This window comes from Balaenoptera acutorostrata, chromosome 21 (genome assembly GCF_949987535.1).
Source record: "Balaenoptera acutorostrata chromosome 21, mBalAcu1.1, whole genome shotgun sequence".
Classification (NCBI taxonomy): Eukaryota; Metazoa; Chordata; class Mammalia; order Artiodactyla; family Balaenopteridae; genus Balaenoptera; species Balaenoptera acutorostrata.
This window is the reverse complement of record NC_080084.1, coordinates 39709837-39723288: the sequence shown is the minus strand read 5'-3', so window position 1 is coordinate 39723288 and position 13452 is coordinate 39709837. Positions and strand designations below refer to the sequence as shown.

Below are 13452 nucleotides of genomic sequence, written 5' to 3'. Positions count from 1 at the left end.
CACTCCCTTTGATGGGACCATTCTTCATGTGAACGGGCTAGATCCCAAAGAGGAGACAACTCCACTTTTGTGTCAAGAAGTTTTCTTATTCTTTGTCTCACGTAAACCCTGTGCTGGTATAGATGCACAGTTCCTAATCAAAATGTGATTCAGCTTTTTAGAATAAAGAGCACATCACAACTTGTCCTTATATATTTTGTGTTCCCTCATTAGTGATTTGATTCGAGCAACGTAAATTAATATTTTTTAAAGGGCAATGTAAATCTTCGTATAATCTGCTCATAAGTTCGGAAATACAAGTCACTTTTACAGTAACTACTTGGGAACTAAGACATTTAAATATCTTACTTTACATGCATATCACGATCCTTATAGTGCAATTTTGCTGAAAATTTTTCATTTTGTTTTTCATTATGGAATGTATTGAGCAGACTTAACAGGATATGTATCGCTTATGTTTAACCACACGCTTTCTGTGCATACATATATGTTAATTTTGGATAGAATGATAATCATTCAGCACCATAACAATTAAACAGCTGTAACCTGTCTCATGTGTTAAGTGATGGAGCTGCGGGCAAGATCCAGAAACAGATGGTCTTACCCACCCATGCTTAATGTTAAAGACTTTTTAAAAAAAGAGGTGTTGACAAATCAGAACAAGGAGGCATAGTTTTAATGCAAATCGGTCCATTTGCAATGGAGATTACCCTAAAAACGAATTTGGTGTATAGGAAAAAAATTAAGCTCTGTTGTTAAAGGAAGACATTATATTCCATTTGGATCTAACAGATTCCCCACCAACATAATTATTTACTAATTTCATTCAACCAACAGGGTTTAATGGAAAGGCAGTTGGCAAAGTATTCATATTTATGGACCTCCTTTGACTGCTCCTTAATTTATCCAAGGCACATGTCTGTTAAACTCCAGAAATAATAGCCATATTAGAGGCAGCTGTTTTCCAGCTTCACTAAAGAGGCACTCAAAGAAGAGAGGGTCAATGAACCCATCATGGAGAAGAGTAACAGAAAAAAATCGGCTCTAGTCACACGGTCATCTGTGAAAATAATATGTTAAATATGAAAAGGGAGAAAGGCCATGGCTTTTGTACGGACTAACACGGTAACTTGTATTTTAAAAACAGGTAGGTGGAAAAGGAATGGTTTAAGATGAAAAGAGGCTCTTTTCAACTTGTCACATTCAAGAAATGACAGAGAGAAATTCTGCCACTGAAGAATACTAAGGTACCATTGCGGGAAGGAATAATCACATTCCTTAAAATTGTAGGCTTAATTCTTCCGCGCTTACATGAAACTAAATGCAAAGTTCTGATTTTTTATTTACTCCATTAGGGTAATAAGGATCTCTGCAGATAGTGAACATTACTTAAAATCTACATGAACACTTCACTAGCTGGCTGGTAGTCTATGGTTACCTGGCTTGCGTCTGGGGAAGAATGTGACATATTTATAATCTGGCCCTAGTCACGATCCTTCTCTTCCTAATGCTGTGAAATAGCTGCTAACATGTTATTTTGCACCTGGTTTCACTCCCAAACGCCTTGGACCTAAACTTCTCAATAAAAGGCTTCTGATGAACTTGGCAAGATTTAAAAGGAGCATCTTTCACCTTTATTTCTGGTTAAATTATACAATATATCCAGTCAATTGAGCTTTCAAACCTCCTCTATACTAGATTTGGTGGAAATTAAGGTCTTAGATGATTTTTAAAAGATGCAAATCAATGAGGTGTTCCAAATTGAAAAAGATACTCTAGTATATTAGTAAAGGAACACAATGGCAGGCTTTTAATAAAACAATACGATATAAATTTGACACATAACTGGCTTTTATTCTGATATCCTATCTCTTCATAAACTTTTTAAACTATGGCATATAACATTTTAATTCAAAGGAACAGATTCAAAAATTTCTTTTGGATAATAATTATAATTTATAAATTGTTTCCCTAAGACACAGAGCACTTACATAGTAACTTATTTTGAGAGACTTAAAAAAACTAGCTAGAAAACCACTAAATTCATGGTGGGAAATAAACACAAGATAGTAAGAAAGGAAGGAATCAGACTTATCAAGACTAAAGAAATCAGGTATACTTCAATGACACCTAAATGATCATAAAACAATACAAATAATCAATATTTTCTTATACTGCTCCCATTAGAGAAAAATGACAGTAGATTTAACGTTCCTTTTTTTTTTTTTTTTTTTTTTTTCTGAACACATTGCCTCTAAAGCCAGTAGGCCTCACCGTCAGCTGAGTAGGAATAAGGTTAATTTATAGTAGCTCTTGGGACCCAAGTTACACCACAGGAAGCAGACTGGAGGGAAAATTTGTGCACAAACAACCACCACAGGATAGAATCCTTTATCACATGACCCTAAAGTATGTCAAGCATATTTCTTCTAAAGAACTCAAAACTCTCATCCTCATAGGCTATGTGTGAATCACCTAAATGGAAAGATCTAGGTTAAATCCAGACATACCCACAAAACAATTACGTACATGCAGAACTGACTTCTGGGAGTCCTTAAAAAATGTCCCTTTTCTAAAGTATAGAACACATGTAACATTTCCCAAAACAATGCAACTGTCACTGAAATTTACCTCTCAGTAGCACTCCTGCCATGTGAGAACACAGTCTCAACTTCAGGCTGCTGCCTCTCTTTTTAGTAAGGATAAATCACAGCATGAAGAACCAGACAGACAACAGTGGCACTCAAATACCTGACGTCAATAGCTAAAGGTGTTTAGGTACATTCACTCCCATTCTTAGGCGTAAAGAAACTGACGCCTAGGGAAATAAATCGTCAACACAATGAAAGAACATTTATCAGGACAGCTCTGGGGACTATGGATTTTACTGACGGTCACACAGCAAATAAGGTGCAAAAGTTATGTGAAGATTCTAATTCAAACTTTCCCCAGGATTTGTTTGATTTGAGAATGTAATTCTAATGAGGCTCTTGGGACATGATGGGACTTGTGCAGGTACAAATTAAGGGAGGAAGGGACGCTGCAAAGTTAAGGTTGCAAGGCACTTCCCAGAAAGACGAGTCAAAACTAATAACCACTCTGAAGCTTTAGAGGATATGGATTGTCAAAGTTAGTAGAGATTCAGAGTGATTCAAAAACTTGGACAGGGATTTCCCTAGTGGCGCAGTGGATAAGAATCCGCCTGCCAATGCAGGGGACATGGGTTCGATCCCTGGTCCAGGAAGATCCCACATGCTGAGGAACAACTAAGCCCGTGCGCCACAACTACTGAGCCTGCGCTCTAGAGCCTGCGAGCCACAACTACTGAAGCCTGCACGCCTCGAGCCTGTGCTCCACAACAAGAGAAGCCACCGCAATGAGAAGCTGCGCACCGCAACGAAGAGTAGCCCCCGCTCGCTGCAACTAGAGAAAGCCCGCGCGCAGCAACGAAGACCCAACGCAGCCAAAAATAAATAAATATATAAAAAACAAAAAAACTTGGACATACTGTATTATGGCTTAATATATGATGGAAACAGTCAAACTTTATAAAGTTTCAAATTTAGGCCAGTGGATTTGTTTTTTGTTGGTTGATTCCTCTCTCAAAGGTTACTGAACACTGAATGAAATGACTACTTTAGCTTTAAGTGCAGATCTGCCATTGTTGGCAATGCTGGGCTGCAGCTAATGGAACCCACCGGTTTCATGTCCTTTGATGCTGAAATCGGTACATGTAAAGAAAAACAAACTAACACAAGCGCAGCCTGGGCGCAGGCTCAGTAGTTGTGGCGCACGGGCTTAGGTGCTCCGTGGCATGCGGGATCTTCGCAGACCAGGGCTTGAACCCGAGTGCCCTGCATTGGCAGGTGGATTCTTAACCACCGTGCCACCAGGGAAGTCCCAACACACCTCTCATTATCCAAACACTTCTTCATAAAAATGAAACTAAATGGAACATGGTGACATTGACTAGTGAAATAAACACTATCTGTGATAGTTTAAAAAACCCTGAAACCCTGTAGAGAGAGGGCTGACAACCTAACAAAATAAGGTCTCCATTACTCAGAAAGGCCAGAGAAGCTAGTTGTGCATTTTCAGAAGAGAGGAGATTAAGCGACCTCGTTAAAAAAAATACCAATTCTGAGGGGATTACAGAGGAGAAAGCACTGTATATAAAGCTGTTAACTGAATAAACCAGACTCAAAGGAAAAAAATAATATTGAGAGGCTCCAAATGGATGCAAATGTAATCTCAAAGGAAGAAACTGACATCTAAAAATCAGCCTGGTTTTCAGGACATCGGTGATTCTCAATGAGCTCTGAAGGGGGTCTTCCACAGTTCCCTTAGGAATCGCTAGCCTCTCGGTCACATGAAATTACTTACAGTCACTGGGACTGCAGAGCAGGAAGGATCTTAAGAAGTTCTCCTTTTTTGCACACTTCATGGGAGGATTTTTAGCCTGTCTGGATTTTCACGGCCAACCAAGTCAGCTAAGGGGAATTTCCTCCTGCTCAACTCTATGCCTACTGCGTTTTGATGACCCACCTTCCACCCCGTATGACAGATCACGAGGCATCTCTGTCCACACTAGTGTGGACTTAGTGTGTCGGGAAGTGGAGGGGAGAAGCTGTTCTTGGAACCAGCATGCACACCTGTTTTCCTGCCGGCTAATTCCGCTGCATTAGGATAAGAATCAGTAGGGAAGAACCAGCCACAGTAAACTTTTTTATTAATTTCAGTCTAAATACTCTAGCAACAGGAACAATAAGTAACATCCCTACGGTGTTTGCTTTCTGCCAGCTAGTGTTCCAAGTGCCCTTCTACATGTTTTAGGTCATCAACCCTCTCATCAACTCTAGGAGGTAGGTACTATTTTCATTCCCACTTTGGAGATGGGCAAACTGAGGCACTGAGAGTTTAAGTGATTTTCCCCAAATCACACAGCTGTCAAGTAATAGAGTTTGGAACACAGGCAGATCCAGCTTCTGTGGGGTCTGAAATTATACAAATTGGGGGGCTCTCTTTAAGAAAAAGAATCCCAAATTATAAATATGAAATTAGGTACAAATTGAGTCATTATTTAGAATGAGACAAGAAATCACAATAAATTATAGTTTTTAAGCTGATAAACACCACAAACATCAGAAAAAAATCGCATTTTTTATTATTAAGTGCCTGACATTTCCCTAATAAACACTTTTTTTTCTATAATTTTTGGGCTACATTTACTTTGCCTCCTTATAAGACAATGGTTTTATAATATTTTTTATAGAGAGCATAGACAGATAATTCAGTCTTTTTTCAATGTGATTGTTTAATATGGTTTTCATTATTGATAATTTAGAAAGTTTCATTTGGCTTCAAAATTTGTTATTAGTAATGTTATGCAAATTTTGGGCATTACTGCCAAATTTGGGAAGACTTTATGGTGTAATAAACTAGGCTTAAATACTCTGTGAATTGGTGACATTCATTAGCCACTTTGTTGTGATGGCATCCTAGAATATTACGAGTTTGATAACATCTTCGTCAATATCAGTATTTCATGTCATATAAGCCCTGAATCTTTTCCTGGTATGTTCATATGATTCTGTGGTACACTGGGATGCATAATGCACGTGACTTCACACACTGATGAACTCAATTTTGCAGTACTGCTATAGGTTCATGCCTTAAAGATACAAGAATTCTGATAAATTCCTCAAAAAAGAAATAATCATCAAAAGAGAAAATTAGGGCACGTTTATAACTGTGTAAGTTCCATCATCAAATATATTGCTGACGAGAGAAAACCCCCATTTGGATTGGGCATTTTACAACATATCTGACGGCAGGAAGAATTTTCCAGAGACGGGCTTCAGTTTCCATACGTTTCAAACCTTATTTCCGCTCCACTACCTATTTTCCTCTGGTGTGGGGCTCCACAGGACAAATTCATATCTTCCTATCATCTCTGACCCTGTACTTTGATGTCCACTAGGTGAGTCAGTGGGTGGCAGGAATAGCCCCGGATGGCTAGCACTAAACAATCACAGATGGCAATGATTTCACACCTCACAAATACATCCAATTAAATGGAAACTAAACGCATCCCCAGGGGAAGTTCTCCTTAGCTGAATACTCAAAGTGCCTACAGCCACTCCAATGCCACCCTACACAAGGAAAAGTGTGAGGGAGAGAAGTTGGGAGTGGAAAGAGACCAAGGTCCTAAATGATTTGCAACATATGACCATATAAATCCATGGTCCCCTTATAAGATCCTAGAAGGGGCCTGTGCAAGTGAGGGGCCCTGATGCTTAAGCTTCACCAGTTTCACAGTAAATATGTCAACGGCGTCATCAGCGACCCAGACAGGTGGCACTAGAGACCCCTTTCTTAACCACTGTTAATACACGACGCTGACAGGTGTGAAGCCAAATGCCTCCTAAGCTATCATTTGTGGGTGTAATGTGGTACCCTACCCTATAAGCACTTGTTAAGGGGGGAATCATAAAGTTTAAAATGGAAGAAGATAGCTTTAGAATTTCCATATTCTATATTATTATGAATGTGATTCCCAATTTGAGAGCATTACAAAAGTCACAACGAGTATCGATCTTGTAATCTCTTAAGTATATTATCAGAGAGGTCTTTTTTTTTTTCAAAAATGTCACCTATTGTTTAATTTAACCGCTAAAATACTATTCTTTCACCACTATCCTGAGATAAGAATTAGAACACCAATTCTAAGCCATATCCACACTGGTACAATTCTGATCTCTTTTTTACGCCCATACTGTTTAACTGATGACTTCCCCAGCTGTGTGTATTTCATTTTCAATTTCTCATCTCCAGCACCCCTAAGCCCAGAGCAACCGTGGTGGTTTTTATTAGAGGTGTGCTGAGTACTATATGTTGAACTTTTGTCTGAACAAACAAAGCATGTCTTCGTGATTATTAATGATCTTGTTTCCCAATGTGCTAAAGAATTAGAATAAAAACAAACAGACAGTCTTTTGTAGCTTAAAGGAATAAGGATTTCCCCTAGGCCAAATTTCCATTTGAATTGCCTGAAAGTACAGGAAAATCAATGTAGCTCAATAAACGACTCTGTTTGAGACATAACTAGAAGAAAAATATCACAATAGACTCCACCTGTCTTTCATCACCGTGATTTTAAAACCGCCATCCCAAACATATTAACCTCTTGTTAAGCCATAGTCAGTATGAGACTAGGTCACACTTTATAACAATGAAATGGAAATTACATTAACTCCTTAAAGCAAATTCGTTGATTAGCCATTTTGTTTTACCTTTTTTTTTTTTTTAAAAAAATTTCAGCACCCAAAACGTTGTCTGGGTTACAGTTTGACTCATGTATACTCAACAACAAAATAAAAACTCTAGTGAACACTGCTAGGCACTTTAATAAGTGATTTACATTCTGGCATTTCACTTGATCCTAACAGCTCTGACATACATAATATTTACCTATGAGAAAACACACTCAGGGAGGTTAAATGACTTGCACACGGTCATACACCAAGTAAATGACGTCGCAAAGATTCAAATTCCAAAAGCTCTTAGACATGAGATACTCTGCTTCAAAATCTCATATGATAGGTATGATTATAGCCACTTTACACTGGAGAAAAAAAAAACACCTGAGACTAAGAACAGTTAAGATAGACCTTCTAAGTGAATAAATCATAGAACTGGTTGGGAAATATATCTTTTTTAAAATTCCAAAGCCCATGCTTTTTCTTATTATGTTACACTGACTTTCATGAAGAAGTAGTATTCAATTATCACAGGTGAGATGATCAATAGTTGCTTAATGGATAAAAAAATGCATAAATTAAATGAAACGTAACTGAGGCACACAAATGCCACAGGAAAAATAAAAATGGAAGTTAAATGAAATTGAGAATAAAAAGGGAACCCCATGTTTAAATCTAGTAATTTTTCAATTAAGCAGAAATTATCAATACATTCTCAAATATCAAGAGTCCTCAAGGGGTCATCGGATTAGGACACGGCTCAAGAGGATGCAAAGTTAAAAACACTCCTCTCCTAAAAACATTCCTCTAACTCACAAAAATGAAAAAACAAAAAACAAAAAAACCCAACTCCCAATGTTTCACACCTAAATAATTATGATATTGCTAATACTTATTGGAATGGAGATTCGAAAATTTCTTTGGGATCTTGTTCCAGGATTTAAATATGTTTCCAACCTAAGGTTCTTCATTATGTCCAACCAACTTTTAAACAACTGAAGCCCCTTTTCTCCATTTGTGTCTGTGGGGAAATGGGAAATGCTGGTCAGCCTCCAGAAGAGGGTTCGCCATCCACAGACAGAGATCTGAGACTTCCTCACCTTTGTAACAACCCTCCATGTAGATAACAAGCAGCTGTTATTCAATCTCCCTCTTCCCCACCCTTGAGGTCACCGTCTCATCTACAGCCTTCCCTGCTCTCCAATACAAGTAGATGCCTGTAGGGGCAACTTTTCTCCAGCAATTGCTAAAAAGAATATTTCCTGGAGAAGGTACAGGTTAATAATACTCAAAATTTGGTACTTAGGATTTATCATTGCCCAGGATATTTAGTTAGCGTTGCACTTTTACGGATTCTGCCTCCAAACATGAGCTCCGTAGAGGCTGGCGTGATATTTATGTTGCTTCTGCGCCCCATTAATTCCAACCACAGGCCAATCAGATAACTGGCCCCTCTCTTCCTAAGCAAGAAGAAAAGAGAGAGCCAAACCAACTGAGTTGCCTTTGCGTGTTTACAGATTCCGGTTCCAGTTAAATACACTACAAATGGTGAGCTTACTGAATTAGGCCAAGTATCTCCCAGTTCAGAGATCAGACCTTGAACCACCACAGCTCTCACAGTACAGAACTGTTTAAGCTTTTCCATACAGAAATGCCACAATAACATTCTAATTATGTCAACTATTATTTAGAAACCACTTACTTATATTTCACATTTTTAAACTAGCTTCTGGATCCTCTAAATGTTCGTATGTCTTTCCGATCTTATGAAAAACAAAGATAGGAGCATGAGTATGACAATCATTTGGCCAATCACGGAACGTTCGCTTACGAAGGATGGCGTTGTGCTAGTTGAGCACCTACACCAGTGCTGTTTGTTAGTACTAAACCTGCCAGTAATCATCGCTGGTGCTCATGTGATGCGGTTCAATCACGAGCACCTACACCAGTGCTGTTAGTACTAAACCTGCCAGTAATCATCGCTGGTGCTCATGTGATGCAGTCCAATCATGAGCACCTACACCAGTGCTGTTAGTACTAAACCTGCCGTAATCATCGCTGGTGCTCATGTGATGCGGTCCAATCATGAGCACCTACACCAGTGCTGTTAGTACTAAACCTGCCAGTAATCATCGTTGGTGCTCATGTGATGCGGTTCAATCACGTAACTTCTCTTTATTTACGAAAGGGTCCAACGATCGTAAGTGCGTTTTGGGGAGGAAGGGAGAAATATTCATTTTAATCATAGTACAGCTAAAGGTGGATTTCCCCTTGTTTCATTTTTTTATCTGCATACATCACTAGTCAAAGTCTAACTCAAGAAGAAAGAAGGACTTGGGACAACAAACCTGAGGACGAATATGCCGAATTCGCTGAATACATGACTCATAAGGAGAGGAAAGTATAAACACGCTAATAAAAATATCAGGATGGAATCCCTTCAGGGCAGTGGGTGCTCAGTGAATACTCTAAACTCATAACCTATTTTACTCTCAAAATGCCCATGGTTTTATGAAAGCATGAAAACTTTATGAAGACAGTAAGATGACTAATGAAGAATATTCTTAGCTCTCTGTTGGGGACTTTTGTTTGCTTCTAACTGTTTAATTTCTCCTCCATCTCTCTTTCAATTAACCTCCCTGTTTGTATGCAATGAGATGGCACATAATATGGAGAAAGGAAAAAACATCTTGCGGATTTATGAGCATTCTTCCATAAAGTGAAAGCTCCTTTCAGCCAGATGCCTAACTGTTGACATGGAGAGGAAATGAACAGAAGAGTAACTCTCCTGAATGAGAAAACACACTGTAGTTTCCTGGGCTGTTTAATCAGTGGCTCACAAAGACCTCCTTTTAAAGGACCCCTGAGACTTCACTGTGGAGATACACACAGGTAGGAAGTAGACAGGGAAAGGCAACTGGATCTCTGTATGCAAAAAATTTGGAATAACTACTTCTGAGAGTACAAAAGAGCAAAACAAGGACTTAAAGGTTCTCTACATCTTGTAAACGGTTCACTTCAAAGATTTATTTTTAAATGACACAGGTCCTTTACTTCCACGCTGTTACTCATACGGAGTATAAAAGCAACAAAATAAAATGAAACAACAGAAAACGGAATTATTAACAACCACAGCAAGACACGTTAAATTATAATAAAAGGACCTGCTACTAACAAAAATCCCGTTTGTTCCCAGACAACTGGAAAGTGGTTCAAGAACAGCCCTCCATGGGAAATTAACCATGTAATATTACCAAGGTCAATGAGGACACCCAGAGAATGATTTGTTTGGTGACTGCTGGTTGGCAAGTTAAAGCTGCTCGCGGATGACTTTACAGTACACCTCCCTGTTTGCCAAGTTATATACACAAGTGTGGGTTGTACTTCCCAGGGTACAAAGAGTCAAATATATAACATTTTCCCTCTAGCTAGAATCAGTTCACTTAGGAGGGGGGTGCTGGGGTCATGAACTACGATGGTGTGTGTTTAGAGGCATGTTGTTCCTGCCCTGCCTCTCGTGTGCGTGCACTCTGGGATTGCAGCATGATGTCCTTTGGCCACAGGGCTATCACATTGCCCTCTGCATGTCCGCAGAAAATACGCAAGTCGTGCCTGTCAACCGTTTTCTGCCTTACTGTAGCAGCTCCCAAGTGCGGCTCACGTGAACAACAGGCCGTCACCGCCCTGCGGCGCCTCCCTTAAAGAGGGAGGAGGGGAAAGCGACATCCGGGTCAGGTGCTGGGGATGAACACTCCGCCAGCGCCTTGCACGTGCTCGTTTGCAGTTTACCCAGTAGGACTGCAGGCTCCCCAGGTGTTGGCAGCGGCTCACCTTCAACAGGCGACACCGCAGGTATGTTTCACAGGTAAGAGTGAACATAAAGGCCTGACCTTCAGGCGTCTGCAGGGCTGGCCCTCGGCCAGCATCTGGAAAGGTGGTTGGTCCCTATACTGACGAGGTTATTTCGCGCACCCGCAGCGCTAAACATCTGCTTTTCTTTGGAGAGCCTGGAATTTGGATGGCTGTGGCTGACAGAGCTACCTCGTTGAGCGGCCCCAATAAAAACCTTTCAACTCTCAACCTCAAACGGGCGGAAACACTGCACATATGTTGCTGCATTTCCCTGCGGGAGAACGGGGCATGGTTCTTGTGACCTCTCCTGGTGGGAGAGAAGGAGCCTGGAAAACCTGGACGTGGATTCCTGCAGACACCACCTGATGAGTCTTTCCCCTTTCTGGAAACGTCTATAGCCCTGGGCACGACTGTGCCGAGTCCTCTGCGCCCTTCCAGCGGATCACCACATGTCGGGGGTGGGGGGTGATAGTGGGACACCTGAGACAGATGATTTGAAAAGAGCCTTCCTGGAAATTCTGCAGAGATACAGTTTGTGACAGCTTATAAAATGTAAGTGATTTCAATTTTCCTGCGGAAAAAAATCTTGGCTAACCAATGCGTTTTTTTAAAAAAAAGTGAAGTACATAAACTTAAGAGATGCATCGGAAGAAGAAATCCTTTACGATATCAAGACTCGACCAACAGCTTTATCAAATTTTACCCTACGGACATAAATGTGGAGAAACACCATTCCTCAAGTTACGAGATTTTTGAAGGACTGCGCCATTTCTAATTAATACTGCACCTGTACACTGAAGGGAGGTAGCACGGTATTACTTACTTCTGCTGTATTTTCTTTAAATACACGCTTTCCTTTCAGTGACTCAAACGGTGAAAGCAAAGGCACTGAAGACCTTGAAAATATGGAACTAGTAGGTATGTTCTGGGTGCTTTTGTATCCAGGCTAAATACTATTTATGTGCTAAGACTTTGATCTTAAACACCTATTTGATCGTCTTATTTAACCAACAGATGTGCTAGAGCATCATTGTATATTAAGAAGTGTTGAGCATATAAATCTGTGAAGGAAAAACTAGATTGGTGCATTTTATTCTACTTTCTTCCTCATGGTGCTACAGGATAAAGTCGTAAAAACTCCAGCCTCCTTTCAGAGACTCAAATAGATGGACAGGTGCTAAGACGCGTGATTCTGGAATCTACAGGAGCCCCAAAGGCTACATACTGGGAATCTCTTTCTTAACATAAAAAATACTGCCGTTACACGGTGGCAGTATGGAACACGACACAGGCATATTCAAGGAGAGCTGATCTGTAAGACATGAAGTCAGCCTCATGCGAGTCACTCTCGGCGGCCGTCCCCCCGCACCATGCATAGAACGTTCTTACGCTTGATACTTGAGACAGCGGTTCTGAAAAGAACTGGGCTGCCTTGGGGACCTGAGACCCTTCTTTAGTGGTCTCTCCTTCTGAAGACAGGAGAGGAAAAGCTAACCGGGGTCGGGGCGGGGGGGGGAGGAGCTTTCCCGGGGTGAGAAGCAGCCCCGCGGGGAGCTCGCAGGTCCCACGCGGGGCGGGGCGCGGCCGGGCGCACGCGGGGCGCACGCGGGGCGGGGCGCACGTGGGACTGGGCGGGGCGGGGCGGGGCGCACGCGGGGCGGGGCGCACGTGGGACGGGGCGGGGTGCACGCGGGGCGGGGCGGGGCGGGGCGCACGCGGGGCGGGGCGGGGCGGGGCGCGGCCGGCCTACCGATGGTACAGTGCTCGCCGTTCCAGCCCTGGCTGCATTCGCACTTGCCGTCCCTGCAGGTGCCGTGCTCGGCGCAGCGCGGGTGGCAGGCTCTCTGGGTGCACGCTGGGCCCGTCCAGCCTTCTTCACAGCGGCAGGCGCCCCCCATGCAGACGCCGTGCGAGCCGCAGTCCGCGGAACAGATCTCTGGGGGGAGAAAGAGAGGAAGCCGGGCAGGAGAGGAGAGCAGCGGCGAGTGAGACGGGGAGCGAGGGAGAAGCGCTTCGTCTCGGCTCAGCGCGTGACCAGGTGAAGAACAAAGTCGCTGAGCACACGTACGAAAGCATTTACCCACTAAGGAGATGGCAGCATCGAGGGCCAGGCGCGATAGACGTAGTTTGCTTTCTTTGTTCCATTTTATATGCTGCCACGATTGGGCGTGAAATGCACATGATAGTTACGTTATACACAATTTTCTGTATTATATATGTGCTCACACACACACGCTACTAACAAAACAGAACAAATGATTCATCAGGACAGGAAACTACGTACGCACACATACCTGTTTCCAGGAGTATCTTTCGACAGCCGGGAACACAGGCACACATA

The 13452-nt window shown here is 41.8% G+C and overlaps 1 protein-coding gene across 8 annotated transcripts in view; it reads right to left on the bottom strand.

Moving 5' to 3' along the window:
• TENM3 (teneurin transmembrane protein 3) overlaps window positions 1–13452 on the bottom strand; it is a 608889-nt gene that overhangs the window by 90580 nt on the left and 504857 nt on the right. For 7 of the 8 annotated variants that reach the window (XM_057537184.1, XM_057537185.1, XM_057537186.1 and 4 more), the window contains one exon: window positions 12862–13047. The exons of the other annotated variant lie outside the window; for it this stretch is intronic. In XM_057537184.1, the coding sequence (XP_057393167.1) occupies window positions 12862–13047 (186 nt within the window). The remainder of the gene's footprint in view (window positions 1–12861; window positions 13048–13452) is intronic. 8 annotated transcript variants of the gene reach the window in all.